Source organism: Vombatus ursinus, unplaced genomic scaffold (assembly GCF_900497805.2).
Source record: "Vombatus ursinus unplaced genomic scaffold, bare-nosed wombat genome assembly UNPS02014816.1, whole genome shotgun sequence".
NCBI classification, from domain to species: domain Eukaryota; kingdom Metazoa; phylum Chordata; class Mammalia; order Diprotodontia; family Vombatidae; genus Vombatus; species Vombatus ursinus.
Window position 1 is genome coordinate 4,782,379 of NW_020954594.1, and position 19,879 is coordinate 4,802,257.

A 19,879-nucleotide genomic window follows, 5' to 3' on the forward strand; every position below is an offset into this window, starting at 1 on the left:
GTTGAGGTTCGAAATAGAGAATACATAAAACGCATTTTGTAAACTATGTTACAAAAGTGTCAGATTTATTATCTAGTCCAACCCAGCCTCCTTTCACAGATATGGAAACTAAGTCCCAGGGAATTGAAGCAATTTACCCATGGTCACATAGCTGGTTAGTAGTAAAGCCAAGATTCAACCTTGGTGTCTTGATTCCCCATCTCATACTTTTTCCATTACACTAAGTTACCTCTTATATTTAACACAAAGTAAGTGAGTAATAAACATCACTAGCAATGTTTTTGTGAAGACATAGAAGACAAGCTTATTAAACCTGATAAGGGCAGAAAGATTGGAGGGACTGACTGATATGCAAAATGAAAGAGTCATAATTTCAAAGTATATATGAGTTGAAACTGGGTACGATCAAATTGTATAGAGATAAATCTAAGGTTCTACATTTAGGTCCAAAAAATCACTTGTACAAGTATATGATAAAAGTTTGAATCAATGGGGAAAAAGAAAACAACACTTTGGTTCTAGTGGACTACAGACTCAATGTGAATCAGCAGTATGATACAGCAGCCTCAATGATAATTAAGTCTTAGGCTGCCTTAATAGTGGTCTGATCAAATCATGGTACCAGTATTATGTTGAATTCTAGTTACTATATATTTGCAAATGGAGTCCATCCAGAAGAGAGTTCCAGGGATGATGAGGACACTAGAAACCATGTCAATCAACCAACCAACAAGTATTTACTAAGTACCCTCTTTTGTACCAGGTATTGTGCTAGGTACTAGAGATACAAAGACAAAAGTTCAACAGTCCCTGCCCTCAGGGAGCTTACATTCTGATGGGAGAGAATGCATATTCTATATGTACATTCTGACATGCCCATATAGAATACATAAAAGACAGATACAAGGTACTTTGAAAGGGAAGGCACATAGCTGGGGAGGCTGGTGGTACAAAAACTGTGCTTGTGCTCAGCCTTGAAGGAAACCAGAGGCAGAGGGGAGAAAGAACAGCCCAAACATTAGTTGTAATCAGTACAAAGTTATGGAGATAGGTGATGGAGTCTTGTGTTGTGAGGAAGAGCAAAAGACCTTTGTGGCTGAACCGAAGAGTACATGAGAAGCAGTAAGAAGGCTAGAAAAGTAGGAGGGGTAAAGTTGCTAGTGTTTGTCCTTCATTGTTGAAGAGGACCATGATATCACGGAGGTAATGCCATGACAAGCAAGTGAATTGGGTTTAAGTGAAGGAGGGCTGTGCAAAGTCTCTATCCTCACTTTCTCCTCCAGAGCCATCTGGATCCAGTGGCCAGATATAGATCAGAACGACTGAAGATGGCCTGCAAGAGGGGAGAGGGGTAAAGTATTGAAGAGCTTTAAATACTAAGCAGAAAAGTTCGTTGTTAATCCTAGAGGTAAGAGGGAGCCCTAGAGTTTATTGAGTGGGGGATGGAGATGTGATCAAAGCTGCGCTTTGGTAAAATAACTGGTGGCTGCGTGGAGGGTATTGGAGTGGTGAGACACTAGAGGCAGCAAAGAGGCCAATTAGGAGGTTATGGTAATAGTCCAGGTGCTGAGGTGATGGGGGCTTGAATAAAAGTGGTGGCCATTTGAGTGGAGGGAAAGGGACACGTGCAAGAAAAAAAGAAACAAAAGTTGGCAACTGATGCCATATGAGGAATGGTTGACTGTGGATATTCAGTCTAGAAAAGAGAAGAGTTGGGAGTACATGGTAATTGCCTTCAAACATTTGAAAGGCTGTTGTGTAGAAAGAAGATTAGACTTATTCTACTTGATCTTAGAGGGTAGAACTAGGACTAATGGTTGAATGGAACAGAGGCTAATATCAACTCAGCATAAAGAAAAACAAAATTCCTCCTTTGATGTCTTAGTGGGGTGTGAAGTTGCCCTAAACTGAAATGTGCTGCCTTGGGGATTCTCCATCACTGGAGGTCTTCAAGAAGACCTCTTATTAATGACTCATTTGATGGACATTCTAGAGAGGATTCATGATTTTTGTAAGAGTTGGACTATATGTCCTTCAAACTTCCTTCTCCCATCAAGTCTATGATTTGTGATTGAATGATTCTTCTTACAGCTTTGAACTATCTCACTATCCTGGTTGCCCTCCGGTGTAACTCTAGTTTATCAATGACCCTTTTAAAAGAGAGCACCCAAAATTAAACAAAGTATAGCAACAGAATGATAACTTATCTGGTTCTGGATATTAAGTTTATAATACACAGTCCACTACACTTAATAGATGTTTGATAAATGTTAATTGTTTGTTTAGTGGGTTAATAAAACCTGTGATTGGAATGGCTTTTGGGGGGCAACTGCTATAATCATTTTTTATCACATGGTCCACTGTCTAGCCACATCTCAAACATTCTTTTTTTATACAATTTAATATTTGAACCTAAGTATAGGACTTTACATTTATCTCTGTAAAATGTAATTTTCAAAAATTATTGTCACTTGGATCCTGATTCTATTCTCAAATTCTTGTACATCCAAAACATATCACATGATTTTCTACCACCACTATTTTGTTTATACCTGGAATATTCTTCTTACCATCCTTGCCTTTTGATATTCTATTTATCCTTCAATATCCAACTCAAATGCCATCTCCTCCAAGAAATTGTTTCTCCTTCCAGCTGGAAGTGAATTCTCTTTCATTTGAGTTGGGGGAAGCAATATGGTATTCTATACCAAAATTCTAACCAGGTCCAGATTCTAATATTTCCTTGCGTTAACCTCCTTTAGCCTCAGTTTCTTCATCTGTAAAATTGGTAGAGGGTGTGGGGGGAGTTAGCTGACATGGTTCCTCAAGGCCCTTTCAGCTCTAACATTCTTTGATATCTCATATAACTTCATACTCCTCTTCTGTATTTGTACTCCTATATGACTTAGATAATATGTAGCAGGGCTGTCTAAGATATTATATAAATAGCACAGTGGATAGATCTCTGGACCTAGTGTCACGAAGACCCAAGTTCACATATAGCCTCAGACTATGTGATCTTGGGCAAACCACTTAACCTCTGTCTGCCTCAGTTTCCTCAACTGTAAAATGGGAGTAATAATAGCACATACTTCTCAGGATTGTTGTTAGGATCAAATATTTGTAAAGCACTTTGCGAACCTTAAAGTGTTATATAAATGCTAACTATTAATAATAATAATTAAGACATTATGAGCATCTTGAGAAGAGGAACTCCATTTTATATATTTTTGTAATGCTGTCAGAGTCTTCATCACTAAAGGTCTCCTAGTAGTGGCTGGAGGACCACTTATAGAAAGAATTCCTGCTTGGTATGGCTTGGATTACATGCTTTTTGTGGTCTCTTCTGGCTGGGAAGGCTCTATATCAAGTTTTTGTTTTTGTTTTTGCTTTTTGGTGAGACAATTGGGGTTAAGTGACTTGCCCAGGGTCACATAGCTGGTAAGTGTCAAGTGTCTGAGGTTGGATTTGACCTCAGGTCCTCCTGACTCCAAGGCCTGAGCTCTATCCACTGTGCCACCTAGCTGCCTCTCTACATTAAGTTTTAAGGTTTCTCAAGTTTTTCTCACAAATATTCCTGCTGGGATTTTCCCCCCTTGTAGGAGGTGCTGAGATGGAGTAGAAACCTTTGATGACTTAGCACTTGGAGAGAAATGGGCCAATGTCAGGAAGTGAACAGGAAGAATGGAACAGTTTGGCTCCTCCTCCCCTCTGACTGCCCCAAAGCAAATAATGCCATGAACTTAAAAAAAAAAAAACAACAAAAAACATCTCAAACAAGTCTCTCATTTAACAGAAGAGGAAAACTGTTACTCAGAAAAGGGAAGAGACCATAAGTGGTAGGTACAGAAGTAGGGCTTCAACCTAGATCCTGTGTGACTTTAGAATGTGGACTCTTTCCCTGAAAGTCAACCATTGTGGGCACCACAGGACCACCTCCAGCAAGGGAGGTGAAGGAATTTCTGGTTCCAAAGGGCTAGAAGGTAAAAATGGAAAGGATTGACATCTTCTTGGAAGACTCAACAGCTTGAGACTACTGCTAGTTCTTTCCAGTCTTCCATGGGAAATAATAGGTAATTCCCTGTTTAAGAGGCTCCATGGCCTCCGTTGGATTGGGGAGCTGAAAGAGCCAGAAGCACAGGGGCCAGATGAAAATTACAAGCTGGATGGAATCTTTACAGCCCTCTCACTTCACAGGCAAGAGAAGTAAGGCTTAGAAAGAATCTGTGACTTGCCCATGATCACACACAACTCTTGATTACAGAACCAAGACTAGAGGAGAGAAATTATTTAATTCCACCTGCTTTACAAATGAAACAACTGAATCTTGGATTAGTTAAGTGACTTGTCAAGATCTTGCAACCAATAAGGGGTAGCAAGAAGTTTCACTGCAGAGGTTCCCAAATGTATTTGGCCTACTGCCCCCTTTTTAAAAAAATTACTCAGTGTTCCCCTGTAAATCTACTTTCTTTAACCCTTTAATTTTTTTTTCAAATTTGCATAATTTCAAATTACTACTGCCACCTCTCCCCCCCATCATTCCAGCACCCCCCCTTCCAGTGGGATCTCCCACTTTGGGAACCTATGTAAAATTTAGAGGAGGGTCTGCTGCCTTTTGACTATAGTACTTTCCCCCCACAATATCATGTGATGCTCAGAATCTTTTGAAATTCATATGAGTTTCCAAAATAAAAGAAGATTTCTCCATGTCTCAATTTTGGTTTTCCACCCTGCCCACCCTATTCCAGCTCCAGATGTTTTGCCGACTCCATAGCACATTAAGGATCACTGGCCTCCATCTGAAAAGTCAGCAAAGAGCAGGAATAGGTTTATGCTGGTGTGAGAGATTTAGATTAGAACTAAGTAAAGACCTTCTAATTCATGAGAAACTGGATTGAAGTAACTGTGAGTGGATATAGAAGGGTCCAAGGCTGAATCTCTTTCTCAGGGGGTTTGTTGGATTTTTTTTAAAACACCAATGAATTTCCTTGGGCTAGGATAGTTGGAGAAGGTTACTGGCCAGTATAGCAAGGTGTGGGGGAGGGTCAGCAAAGAAATGAGAGGGTTCATAAAGAATAGTTTCTACCACCGTCCTACCTCAGAGAGGCTTATCTAAAGGGAGCACATCGAGGGAACAGCGAGTTAGCTGTATCCTTCAACAAGGGGATAAGCTCCCAGAAAGCCGGAATGGAGGGAGTGGGGAGCCCCTTTGGGGGAGCCTCCTGCCTTCCTAGCTCTTGGGTCTAGGAGCCTGCAGGCTCTGGCTGATTTGCATAACTCTGGCAGCTGCTGGGATTCAAGTTTGCCTGGGGACTTTTTTCTGGGTGAGGGAGGTGGAAGCAGGAAAACTGTTCAAGCCGGAATTTTTACTTTTTGCTGGTAAACAAAATGCAGCTAGCGCTCAGCAACTGAAGCCATTTCCCTCCCGGTGATTTAAAACTGCTTTCTATTCTCACCGGGATTCTGCACCTCCCCAGTCCAATGGGGGATGATTTCTAGTTTAAACTTAAAGTTGGAAACTGACTGGGACTTCTTGGAGTTGCTTTTATTAAAAGAGAATCAGACCTGGGAAGTTCTCCAGGGTACTCACTAGAATAACTAAGAGAAAAACATGTCTAACAGGCTATAAACTCCTTGAGGGCAGGGATTATTTCAGTGTTGTTTTTCTATCTCCAGTCTGGAGCACAGTACCTGGCATTTAGCAGGCACTTAATGCTTAATGATTGCTTGATTTTTAAAAGCAAAGAACTTCGGGCATAGAGGCAGGACACCTGGGTTAAAATCCCATGGGGATTAGCCCCATTTTACAGATGAAGAAATAGAAAAGGGCAGAACAAGGCCTCAAATCTAGGTCTTCGGACTCCAAAGCTAAAGTTAATTTCAGTATACTACTCAGATGTTGTGGTTGATTAGTTGATTATGATCCTTCGTTTTTGAGGAGGACGGATGACTCGCATGAACAGGATTTAAGTGAGGCAATGTTGCACAAAGTCGTCAGCCTCATTCTCTCTTCCAGAGTCATCAAAGTTTGGTAGCAGGACAAAAGTCAGGATGACTGGCAATGGCCTGGGATGAAGTGGATAGTAGTTGAACTAAGTGATCTCAAAGGCACTTTTCAATTCTGAGATTCCATAGGATTTGGGGTGTTTTTATGGTTTCAAAGAGGGCAGCTAGGTGACAAAGTGCATAGAGTCCTGGGCCTCCAGTTAGGAAGACTCATCTTCCTGAGTTGAAATCCAGCTTTAGACACTTACTTACTTACTTACACATGCTTAGTTGTGTGACCCTGGGCAAGTCACTTAACCCTGTTTACCTCAGTTTCCTTATTTATAAAATAAGCTGGAGAAGGAAATGGCAAACCACTCCAGTGCCTCTGCCAAAAAAACTCCAAATGGAGTCACAAAGAGTTGGACACAACCGAAATGAACAACAACAACAAAATGGTTTCAAAGACGCCACCTAGCCATGGGCTTAGCTTGTGACACCGAGTGTACCAAAGTGTCTACCGATGCTAATAGCAAATTTAAGACATGAGAGTGAAACTTACTTCCTCTCCTCACAAATTTCAGGGACTGGCTCTATAATCAGGAATAAGGGATGCTCCCAACTCTCTCAGTTCTTTTTCTTGACCCATTCCCTAATTGATGCATGTCTCTCCATCTGTCAGTCAATATTTATAAAACACCTACTATGTGCCAGGCACCATGCTAAGTGATGCAGATACAAAATGAAAAAAACCCAACAACAAACAGTTCCCATTCTCAAGGAGCTCATGGTCTAATGAGTGAGAAAGAGTGCAAACAGCTATGTACAAACAAGACGTACACAAGAAAACTAGAAGATAATCAAGACAGCAGGGGTTAGCGATTGAGAAAGACTTCTTACAGAAAGTGTCTGTTCTTCCCAACTTTAAATTCTTTGGAAAATAAAGCACGGAGAAGTTTATACTGTGCGTAACTGGTTTTATTTTTTTACCTCCGTCTCTGTTTCTTTATCCCATGGCTCACTGCAATCCTCTCTTGTCCTCTCACCTAAGGAGCATGAGGCAGGACAGCATAAGACAGAATAGTATAGTATGAAGAATGCTAGAATTGGAATGAAAACTGAGGTTGGAATTCTGTCTCTGCTACTATGTATACCTGTGTATCCTTGAGAAAATCGCTCAATCTCTTTGGCTTTAGTTTCCTAGCCTGTAAAATTAGGGTCACGGTTTAGATGATCTCTAAGATTACTAATAGTTCTAATCCTATAATCCTATGATAACATCCTTGAAGTGGTCCAGGCATGTTTCTAAAGTGCCAGGTCCTGAGGAGACTATTTAGTGGCTAAGGCCCTAGCTATAGTACAGTGGGAAAAGTGTTGCATTTGGGGGCAGAGAATCTGAGGTTTAATCCCAGCTCTGCCATTTATGAGCTATGGGACCATGGGCAAGTCATTTAATCTCTCTGAGCCTCAGTTTGCTCACCTGAAAAATGAGGGATAATAGCATCTACTTCATGAGGTAGTTGTAAGAATCAAATGAAATCCAAGAAAAGGGTCACCAGTGTAGGTCTCCCTTTTACCCCCATTCCTGGGCATATGCTCCACTACCCAAGACAAGGTGGGGGTGTGGGTGTCCTACTCTCTTGGGAAGGCATTAAAACAAGAATGTCAGAGAATTAAACAAACTGTGGCAAAGATGGGCATCTCAGAACAGTACAACAGCTTTTTGGTGTTCCTCTCAAACTTCAAAGTTACCTCTTTCCAGAGAAAGGTCACAGCATCTCCTCAGTACTCAGCAGAATAGTCCAACTACTCTCAGACTTAGGGACCAGATGACTTCAAAATGTAAGATAACAGAATGCTAGAAATATAGATGGAAGAGATGGTAAAGTTCTTCTAAATCTAACCTTATTTTACAGATAAGGAAACTGAGTTTCAGAAAGGTTAAATGACTTGAGCAACCAGGATGGTGGAGAGAAGTAGAAAAGATTTAGGTGAGATATGGTAGCTGTTTTTCAATAGTTGAAGGACAGTCATGTTAATGAAATACTAAATTTGTTCTATTTGGTTTTGGAAGACAAAACTAGGACAAATGAGTGGCACTAAGCAAGGTAGATCTGGGCTCAACAAAAGGGGAAAAGTCTTTAATAACCATAGAACTGTCTACAACTTTAATGGGTTGGCTCAGAAGGGAGTGTGCTCCCTGCTCCTTGGAGAATCTTAAGGAAGGCCAAGTGGCTTCGTATTGGAGATGTTCAGGAACAGTTTCTTGATGTTATTTGAAGTTCCTTCCAGTGCTAAGATGCTGTGATTCTGACAATGTGACTCACTGGGAAGGAGATATCTTATACACTTCATGGAGACATGGTATGGTATAGTGGAAAGACTAATGATTTAAAAGTCTAGAGACTTCTTGTCTTGATTCTGGCACTTGCTAGCTATGTGACCCTGGACAAGTCACTCAGTCTCCCCAAGTCTGAGTTTCCTTATATGCAAAATGGAGATAATAATAGTCACCTGATTTATCTCGACAGTTTGCTGTGAGTAAAATGCTTTGTTGACATTAAATGCTATTTAAATGTATGAGGCTGTTATCATGAGACAGATGGAGACTCTTAGAAAGGTTGAGCCATTTGCCCAAGGTCACACAATGGGAAAAAGTTAGGACTCAGTGTCAACTCTCCTGTTTCTCATTTTGTATCTCTCAAAACATAAAGGTAACTTGATTATGGGAGTTAGGTTTTGGGGTCTTAAGGAGAGAGAAGTGTCTTGGATGAAGAAGAAATAAAGTCTGAAGCTAGAAGTAGAGAAACCATCGTGTGCTGTTGGGATAGGGTTTTTTCTTTTCTTTTTTTTTTTTTTAATGTTGAAGTGCCACCCTCCCCCAACCATCCCCAGGGAGTCTGCTGGGTGTGCCGGGTGTCACAGAGACTTCTTGCCCCAGTCTTCTGAGAGCCCAGCCCTAACAAAGCCGAGATAAGCCTCAGCCCAGCCCTCCTCCCACCCTGCCTGCCACCCAGGAGCGATTAATTGGCAAAGGCTCTGTCATCCATGGGGGGAGATAGCTCCTAGATAGGGCTGTGACAGCAACAGTCGTTCAATGAAGTTCCCTCCCTTGCCAGTCAATACCCCCACCAGCTTTAAAAGGAGAAAGCCTTTAAATGAGGTTAGGAGAGTTGATGTAGAGTTAAAGAGACCTTGTTCTTCCTAAGATCCTTGAGGGCAGGGATCATTTTTTGGTTTTGTTTCCTTGTATCCCCAGCACCTAGCTCAGCTCCTGGCACAGAAAAAGTAATTAATAAATATTTGAATGAACGGCATTGAAAGTATCAACCTTGTTTTCAGAACATGCCAAGAAAACGCATCCATTTGCTGTGTCCTTAGAAAAGGGGTAATGACAGAAATCTCTCCTGGGATCTTGGAGATGAGGGGCAGCATGGAAGAGAGACAATAGGACTTCCAAGAGGCAAATTTTGAACTCCTACAGTGGGACTTTCATGCCCACTTTCATGAGTAAGATTTGTCATCTCCACTGGACAGTTTTCCATGCTTGTGGGACACAGTAGAAGAAGGTTTCTGGCAGAACTGGGGGAAGATGACAGGTGAGATGTAGACATAATATATAGGCACCTGTTTACCAATATAAAAAGGGATAGAAGATGTGGGGTACTATGCCAGGAGTCACAAAGATACCCTAGGAGATGATAGCCAAAGGGCTGAGGTGCCCATGGGTGCCCATGTGCTAGGTGCATTTGAGTTGGCAGCTGCTACTATCTAGCTGTGGCACCTTGGTAGCACTGTGGTATACGGGTAAGAGCCCTCGATTTAGAATCAGAGTATCAAAGTTCATAGGATCATGTGATCAAAAGTTTAGACAGAGAAGGGCCCTCAGAGTCCATCTAGCCCAACCCCCTTATTTTAGAGACAAGGAAACTAAGGTCCAGGGATTTTAAGTGACTTGCCCACGGTCATACAGGTAGTCAGTTTTGGAGCTGGAATTTCAGCCCCGTTCTCCTTAATCCAGATGAAGTGAACTCTACACTTGTACTACTGACCTTACAGGACAGCTAGGAAGAAGAACCCTATCAACTAGAAAGTGCTACATAAATACAAACTTCCTCAAGGTTTTCACTTACCAGCTGTGGGACCTTTGTTCCTTATCTCTAAACAGAGAGAATTGCATGAAATGATCACCAAGGTCCCTTCTAGTTCTAATAAAGGATCCTTTCCCCTTTCCCCATGCAGGGCAGGCTTGTATCACCCTTAGGGCCAAGCCCTGGTTGCTCTTCTCCTCCCTCATTTTCTTTATAACAACAACTTTAATAAAGGCCAACAACGACTTTGAGTTGGAATCAATGCTTGATGCACACCATAGACTGAGGAGATTTTGAGAAGTCTAGAGCCTAAACTACAGACATAGAGCATTGAATATAGGCTGGACAGTCAGCCTATGTTCTAGGGGCGGATTGATAGATCATAGGATCTTCTGATCATAAATTTCTGAATCAAAAAATTTCTTTCTCACAGATCAGGAAACAGGCTCAGAGATGTGAAGCATGTTGCTTAAAGTCACAGTAGAAGAGTTGTGATTTGAACCCAGAGTATATGTCTGTAGGGGATTATATCTATTGGAATCTTCAGTGCCAGCTCTTCAGGATTCCCCTTCAGGGAACATTTCTAGACCCTGTCTGCAGCAAAAAGAGAAGCAGGCACTTTCTTGCAAAGTCTCTATACCCACTCTTGGGACATGGATTTTTTATCCCTCAGATTCTATACATCAGGGAATTATAGGGCAGAGATCCCATTCCCACCACATCTGGGGTTCTCTGGGGACCCACCATTACAAACATAAAAAAATTTCTTATGGATATCATTCTATTTGTTCTGGTGCCATCATGGAGACAAGTAAGAGGCAGGGTTTTTTCTTACAGAATGTCAGTGCTGGAGGGGACATTAAGTTGACTTAGTTCATCACTACTGACCTCCCCTTTTATAGATGAGAACATTGAGGCCCCAGAGGTGAAGTGACTTTGATTATGAGTTAGTTCTCTGACTCCCACTCTAGTGTCCAGCCCACTATTGCCTACAGCATCTTTGTTTCAGATGGGGAAACTAAAACCCAGAGAGGCAAAGTGACTTGCCCACCAATTGTCACAAAGTAAGGCAGGGGCCAGAGCTTAAACCTGGACTCAGGAGCCCCAACTTCCAATGTTACTGCTTTCTAACTGCCTGACAATCCAGGCTCGTTTCTTTAAGAGGTTCTACACCTGTTAATTCACAAAACCATAGGCTTGAGATCGGGAAAGACCTTTAGACAGAATTTAGCCCAGGTCCTGAGTTTTTACAAGAAACTAAGGCCTGGAAACATGGGACTGAGGCTCAGAGATGTGAAGGTTGCTCAAGTAGAAAGTAGCTAACCCAGGTACTCCTGATGGCAGGGCATTTTTCACTGCTTCACATCGCCTCTCCCACGATCACAAATCCCTTCGTGATACCGGTGGAGATACTAAGTCCATTACACAGACAGGTAAACTTAGGCATTCAGACGGAAGAATGACTTGACCCTGTTTTCTTGGAGGATAAGAGGCGGTCAGAAACAGGTTTCAGTTGGTCCGTGTTCAGTCCAGAGAAGCTTCTGTAAGATTGCGCAGAGATGGGGTGTCGAGGGAGATGGGGTGTCGTGGTCCTGACGGTAAGAGGGATGGCAGGCATGGAGCGTGGGGCGTTGGAGACGATCCAGCCAGGTGCACTCCTCCCTTAGATGACTTTCGGTTAAGGAGACTGACATTTGCCAGAGCACTTAACCCCTTTTGTCCTCGCTTCCCTCCTCAAGAAAACCTTAATCATCCTCATTTGAATTTCAAATGACCTTTCTCCTCTCCCCTCACACCCCCAGCAGGCTCTGAGGCAGGAATATGGAAATTTGCAGGGCCTCGCACTGGGCTGCAGTAGGGAAATCAGCGCCCTATGCAAATCGGGGCTGAAGCCCCGTTGTCATAGCAACCGCCAGGTCCCTTTCTCTACCGCCTAGCGCAGCCCTGAGCTGCGCGGTTGCTCTCCGTCATCCATCCGCCCTCGCCTTGAGCCTTCCTCTGTTCTTTCCAAGCTGCGCTGGTCCGGAGCCCGCAGGCCTGCTGCCGTGGTCTCCATCTTTGTCATGAGAGGGTTTGTCTTGATCTGGCCTTGGAAGACCTGGAGATCCCTCACCCACGGAGCAGACCTAGGCTAACCACACAGGACAGCGGAGTGAAAGCTGTGCTAGGTCTGCACTTTGGAAGGCTTGGGTTAGAATCCGCTGCTCCGCTCTTCACTTCGTGTGACGTTGAATCAGTTTCCCCTTTTTGGGCCTCAGTTTCTTCATCCGTAAAATGAAGGGGTTGCATTTGGTGATTGCTAAGGTCCCATCCAGCTCAAATGGTTACGAACCTAATATAATCAAATGAGGTGCCAACTTTTAGTTTTTCCAGCATGGAATAAACCAGGGACTTAGAGAGCAAAGAGCCAAGAGCTGGCAGATACAGTGCGGATGTGAAAGGCAGGCATGGGCATTTTTATTTTATTTTTTACAGAATGTGTAGGATGTTAGGGTTGAAAGGCACCTTAGTAATCTTGTAGGCCAACCCCCTCATTTTACAGATGAAGAAACCGAGGCGCAAAAGAAACGAAGCTCAAGATTGCGGAGCCAGTGATTCTTTGAGCTGGGTGTTGAACCTAGTTTTTTTTTTTTTACTCCAAGTTTAGGGCTCTTGCAGTCTAACATAAAAGGAACTGCATGGAAATTAGATGCAAACCAGTATACAAATTAACACCTATTATTTTTTTGAGTCAACAGCACTGACGCTTTTTGGGAGAGGCCCACAAAGCTGTTTCCCATGCTTAGGACTTGGCAAGAGGGGCTTCTCTCTCCTGGGCCCCCTAACTTCCTAGCAAACTTCCCTTTTTCACCCTGGAGGGCAATCAGACCATAGCCCAAGAGAGGGAAACCTGCACTTATACTTTTCTAAGAAGAAGGAGGAAATGAAGCAGAGGGGCTTTAGCCCAGGAAAATTCCCCCTCGAATGAGGAGATCACTCTTCCCTATTCTGGAGGTGATTTCTTCCAGGCAGAAGCTGGCCCAGCATCTGTAAGATGAGAGGGAATTAGACAGCTTCAGGAATGAGTTAGGGGGTCATCCTATTTGATGACCTCAGGATTCCCTTCTTAGCCCTCCAGCTTCTCCAGAGTTTTGGCCTAATTTTGGAGGTAGATGGTCCAGGCCTAGGTGACCTCAGGCAGAAAAGAGGGAAAGGGCTGAAGAGAATATAGGAACATAGAATCGAGATCTAAAAGAGATCTTATAGGCCATTTAATGAAATCTCCTCATTTTACAGATAAAGAAACTGAAAAAGGTGAAGTGACTTGCACTAACTAGGTCACACAGGTAGTATTCGGAAGAGTTTGGATGAGAACTCAAGTTTTCTGACTCCGAATTCTGTGTTCTCTCTCTCTCTCTCTGTTCCCCTTGTCTCAACCCCACCCCCCACGTCTCCTCTCCTAGGATTGAAAACCTCTTCATGATACTGATCTAAAGGGAGTGGAGATACTAAGTCCATTACACAGCATATTATCTATATAATAAAAACATAAGTAATGTTAAATCTGGAAGGAACCTCAGAAAGCATCAGTGCTACCCTCTTATTGTCAAAGAAGGAAATGAGAAGGTTCAGAGAGGTGGAAAGACCCAGGCATTGAGGGCCCAGCTCTCCAATATCCCAGGTTGGTACTCTTTCCAGAACACCAAAAGCATCATCTTGATCCATTTCTTTTCTGTGACAGGGTCTATTTTTCAATGTGTTGTCACACAAACAACCTCATCTGAGTATGAGGTCAGGAAGGGAACTTGTCCATCCCGAATTCATTCATATCATTACTTCTTTCCCAAATCTCACTGCTTTTTAGCTTCTCATCTCTGGCTTTCTCTTTCCTTGAATGGATAGTTTTATATATAACATAAATATTTAAACCCCCATTAATTGGTTTTCATGGATCCACCCCCTTCCCCTTGGCACAATGCTTACTCCTGCAATCTCACCTAGAGCCACGGCCAGGGCTTAGGCAAGGTAGATATCCACTTAGGGCACAACACAAAGATGGTCCCTGAGATGTAATACTTCTTATTAATGTGAATTTTTTTAGTACTGCATATTTGTAAATTTACATTCTTCATTCTACATGGGTGTTTATTTTGTGATAAATCAAATTTCCTTATTCATAAAATGAAGGGGTTGGACTAGAAGATTACTAACGTTCCTTCTAGCTCTGAACTGCAGTCTAAATTCCATTATTTCTGAAAACAAACTTACAATTGAAGAATGGTAAGATCTTCTTTCAGAAGATCCTGAACATCTTGAGGGGAAGTTATCATTTCACAGATGGAGAAGGTGAGGCTAGAGTATAATAGTCACAAGAAGGGGAGGTCAATGTGCCTCCAGGTCCCTGCTGTGATCTGCAGGAACTCCTACTTAACTCTTGGAACCATTTACCTTCTAGGATCTCCAAACACTTTGGAAAAGGCTGGGGTGAGGGGAAAGGTGGAGATGGGGAAGTGGAATCCCTTCCGAGTTCTAGGAGAGTACAAGAGAGAAAAACAAAACTACTTGCCCCATGTTCAACTGCATTTAGAAAAATCGACCTGGCTGGGTCACCCCGACAAAGGACCACAGAGACTGGGTGGTGTGGGGAGTAGGGAGAGGGAATGTTGCCTTAACATCAAGTTTTTTCTATTATCCATTACTCTGAAGGTGGAAAGGGAAAGTGGGGGAGACTACTGCCACATCTTCTTCCTTCCTTTTCAGGCAGTCTCAGTTAAAGACAGATAAAGCTTTCAAACTCCTAGGCCAAGGGTGGAGAACTTTGGAGAAACCAAATTTCACAGAACAAATCCCCTTGATAAAAGGATTTGTTCTGTAAAACTTGGACTCAGTCAAAAGGCCACACCCAAGAACCTAGAAGGCCACATGTGGCCTCGAGGCTGCAGGTTCCCCACCCCTGTCCTAGGCTAACTCATATTTTCTCAAATCACCATAGACTCGACTCTTCTCCTACTCTTTAACAATCTACTCTCCACCACTATTGCCCAAGTGTGTCAACTGTCTGGCTTTCTGAGGTCCCCCCCCACCTTCACTCCCTTGCCTTGCTCTGCCTTTGCTTAGCTTCCCACACATCCAATTGGACTGGTGAGGAAGAGAGAAAAAGGAAGAAAGCAGGGAGAGGGAAACAAGGAAAGAATGAGGTGGAAAGAGCTGGGAGAAAACTTAGAGAAGGAAGGCAAGAGGGATGGTGCCAAAAAAAGGAATGGAAAAAGAAGGCATGAAATCTGTATACTAACATGCACGTATACAAATAAACAATAAATAATAAAGTGTTCAGAGATGTTAAAAGAAATTCCTGTAATTATGAGTTTTTCTTATTAGAATCTTAACATGTTGGAACTAGAAGAGAATTTAGAGATTATCTAGTCCAGCAATGATTTCTGCCAAAACACAAAGTCAGTGTCAGAGCTGGAACTAGGAATCAAGTATCCTGACTCCTAGTCCACTGTTTTTGTTCTTACACCACTCTGCCTAATATTATTTTAATATTATCTTATTATTATTAAATAATGTTGTCAAGACTATGCTAAAAGCATGGCGAGCATAAGCAAGTAAATCCCCAACCTGACAATGTGCCTAACCTTCTCTGTGCCACAGTTTCCACATCTAGAAAATGGGGATAATAATACTTGTACACCACTACCCCAGAACCCAATGCCTCATTGTGTCATGGGGGTGACTCTGGATTCCTGAAGCATATGTCAATGGGGTACAGGCTCTGGAAGGTCCCATCAAGATGGAAAGACAAAGTAAAAGTCAGGTGACAGATTTTACTCAGCTCTTTTTCCTAACTTCTTTATTTCTGTTGAGGGTACCACCATCATTCCACTTATTCAGGTTCACAACCTTTGCAGCATCCATCAACCTCTCTCTTTCACCCTTCTCTCACCAATCCTATCATTTGCCAGGTCTTGTCTATTATCATTCCCTATCTTTCCCTTCTATGCCCTCTGTGCCTACGCGCACAGTCACCACTCTTGTTCAGGCCCTCATTTCTCCTCTTCTGGATGTTCAAAATAGCTTCCTAATTGGTCTCCCTGCTTCCAAACTTTCCCCTCTCTAGTCCATCCTTCTTACCGCTGCCACATTGATATTCATAAAATACACTTTTGACAATGTCACTCCTCTGCTCATGAAGCTTCAGTGTTTCTAAGATAAAATACGAACTCCTCTGTCTGATATTTAAAACCCTTGAAGATTTGGTTCCAATCTATCTTTGCACACTTACTTCAAGTTCCTCCTCTTCGTGCACACTCCAATCCAACAAACTGACCTGCTTGCCATTCCCAGGTAGCAGCATGCCATCTTCCCTCTTTGTGCCTTTGCATAGCCTATGCCTCATGCCTAGAGTAGTACACTTCTCACCTCTGCCTTTTTAAGGCTCAATTCAAATGCCACTTTCTGCTCCAAACCTTTTCAGATAACAGTAATTTTTGCTTATTTCTCTGAAATTACTTTGTGTTGTTGTTGTTCAGTCATTTCCAGTTGTCTCTGACTCTTTACGTTCCATTTGGGGTTTTCTTGGCAAAGATACTGGAGTGGTTTGCTATTTCCTTCTCCAGCCCATTTTACAGAAGAAGAAACTGAGACAAACAGGTTAAGTGACTTGTCCAGGATCACACAGTTAGTAAGTGTCTGAGGCCATATTTCAACTCAGGAAGATGCTTTCCTGACTCCAGGCTCAGCATTCTCTGCCACCTAGCTATGTTGTATTTACTTTTTATATATTTTGTGTAGACTTAGCTGCCTAAGGTGTCTTTTGCCCTAGTAGAACATAAGATCATTGAGGACAGGGGCTGTTTTGTCTTGTCTTTGTATTCTCAACTGCTAGCACAATGCCTGACACATATTAGGTGATTAATGAAAGCCTGTTGAATCACTTGAATGAACTGTGAGTAATATTTACAGGCACAGCTACTCATGAAGCCCTCTGCTCAGCCACAGAGAGGTGCACCCATCTGGATGAAACCACAAATCCTCGAAGTAATAATTGCTCTAGCTCCCTTCTGGGGTTGTTGTGAGGAAAGATCTTTGCTCGAATGTATAGCATTTAAACGTGAACAGTTGTTGTGACTATACTGTAGGCTGTATGGGGCTGAGGTTGGGAGGTGGAGGGGGGAACTTGTAGGTGTTAGAGTTTATTCTTAGACATTAACTAAGCTGAGAACACTATCAAATATTCCTATCCCTCTCTCACCCATCCAGGGAAAAGAAGTGCCAGTGATTGGATAGGATCTGAGAGTCAGAGAGGAAGGTGAAGAGGGTGGATTCAGGAAACTTTGACATGAAAGGTGGAAAAACTCAGTTCCCTTTCCTCACTCCTTCCATTAGGTGCCCTTTGGGGATTTCACTGAGCACAGAAGCTGTTCTCAGGGAGTGCTGGGGCTTTCTAGGTTGCCTTTGTTTATAGTTCCTTTAAAACCACCCCTTAATTCACGAATTGCTGGGAAGGTGATTCTGTCTTTTAAAAACCCAAAGGAAGCCTTTAAACCGAATCAGAAACCATTGTGACTCATAATAAGCCTTCCTCTGTTAAAAAAAAAAAAAAAGGTCAGAATGACTTTCCAGGAAGTTTGGTTACTTTAATTAGCCACCTCTTTTCTCAGTCCTCAAAAACATGTGGTTAATTGGATGATCACCTCATTTTAGTCCAGGTCTGCCCTGGAGAGAAAAATCTGGGTTCTGGAGGACCCTATCAAGTTTACTGTCATTAACTTCTTGGTTTCCTGGACAATACAAATGATTCACCCTCCTAACAGGAAAGGAGAATCTCAGAATCACAGAATTTTGAGAGTCGGAAGGGACCTATAAGGCCATCTAGTTTAACTCCTTAGGGTACTATAATAAAATACCAACCCCTTTAAGGAGGACAGGGGTGAATAAAGAAGAGAAGGGCTCTATAGCTAATAGTGGAGGAGCCCTGCCTAGCTTCTGAAATTCCACACCTAAGTCCCTAATGGCCACACATCCAAGGTTACACATAACATCTACCGATGCAATTGCATCAGAGAATAGGACCTTTCCCCTTTATTCTTTAGCTAAACTCCCACAGATTCTAAAACCCTGTTTGGGTTCTCTCCTCAAGCAGGAGCCAGAGTAGATACTTTCTCTGAAGAAAGAATGGTTCTGAAAAGGGGACGAGGGCAACCAACAGATCCAAGACTCTGCAAATGCAGAAAAAACACTGCCCTACTACAACACGGGTTCCCACCTTGCCCAAGTACAGAAAGCTAAGTCAGAAAGACTGCAAGTGTCTATTCCTCAATCCTCCTCACCTTCCCTTACCCCACTAAAAAAAAAATTAAAACATGAGGTCATTTCAACATTTGGATGGGGAGCAGGAAGGTTCATTTTTCTTTGAGCTGCATCTGACTCCTGATCCTGAGAGATGAGTTTTCAGAATGAGACTTTATGCTCAGAAAAAAAAGGGAGGGGTTTAACCCCTGGAGAAAATAAGAAAAGATCTTAGGCCTAGGGATACCCAGGGGATTTAATAAACCTTTTTGGCTTCTTATTTCTCTGGGCCCTAATGATCCAGATGAAAGACTAATTGTAGTGTCTTTGAGATGCTCTAATGGTCCCATTACTTTACACCTACCATTTCAATCCATTTTAATAAACATTTATTAAGCACTTACCACCTGCAAAGCACTATGCTAGGCTCTGGGAAGCAAAGACAAAAAAGAAAAGAAAAGCCAGTCTTCACCTACTCTTAAGGAGTTTATATTCTACTTTCTTTAAACTTAAAAAAAATTCTATAGGAGTTTTGCAAATAAAATTTCTACCAGGAGAAAAAAACTATCAAGCTAGGAAAATTTATTCTCATTTCTTAGGAACCTTTTGGCTGTCTTGATTTGGTTTAACACTATCACTGCTGAGCTGACTCTCTTATGACCTATGGTCACCCTGAACACATTGGCTCACTAGAGAAACAAACGCTCAGATGACAGTCCCTCTTTTGAGCTCCCCTTGAGTTGGACCATCAAACCATCCCTCTTCTGTTAAATTTGGATTTTCCTTCTTTGCCTAATTGCAGGCAACCTGGTGGTGGTGATGTCAAAAGCATCAACTGAGTGCGGACCTCCTCTTTCACCTGTTTTTCCCAGGTTCTGGCCTTTTCCTAAGACTAACAAGCATTCCCTAACTCCCACGTGACTGCCTTCTTATTCAGACTGGTAAAGAATCACTGAGAGACTTTAGTGTTCTAGCTCAGATTTCTCTCTCTTTTCCCTAGTAGGCTCCATTTACCAGGATGTAGCAGGTCTGTCTGACTGGGGGGAAAGAGAAAGCAAGAAAAGAGGATACAATCCATACATTGTATGTTTTCTGCAACTTCCAGCTACTCTGTTCTTCCCCAGGCCTCATTGTCCCTTGTCCTCCACCCAGGCTGCTTAGGAATAATGGTACAGGAGATGGAGGATCCCCTTACCTGTCTCCACCTGGCTAAGGGCATTGCGAGTGTCCGTGGAATCTGCCACATCCCCATTCATCTTGATATCTGCAAAGAAAACACAGCTGATTTTAATGACAGGTCACAACTTGTCACACAATGACATGTGTGGCTTTAACTAAACAGCAAAAATGAATGTGTAATTACAACAACCATCAGACTTTCAAATGCCCTATTTCTGCATATACAACCATTAGAATATTCATAAGCTTGGGGTACAGCTCCCCTCCACAGTGGGTGAGCTGTGTTCTCTCTTCCTCTCTCTCTCTTTTTTCTTTTCCCCTTTCTGCAGAGCTGCTTTTGGGTTTCTCACCTT

The 19,879-nt window shown here is 42.5% G+C and overlaps 1 protein-coding gene across 1 annotated transcript in view; it reads right to left on the reverse strand.

The window, feature by feature from the left end:
* Positions 1–19,879, reverse strand: part of POU2F3 (POU class 2 homeobox 3) — a 98,259-nt gene that overhangs the window by 61,743 nt on the left and 16,637 nt on the right. The window contains exon 3 of the mRNA XM_027835530.1: positions 19,543–19,611. Coding sequence (XP_027691331.1) covers positions 19,543–19,611 — 69 coding nt within the window. The remainder of the gene's footprint in view (positions 1–19,542; positions 19,612–19,879) is intronic.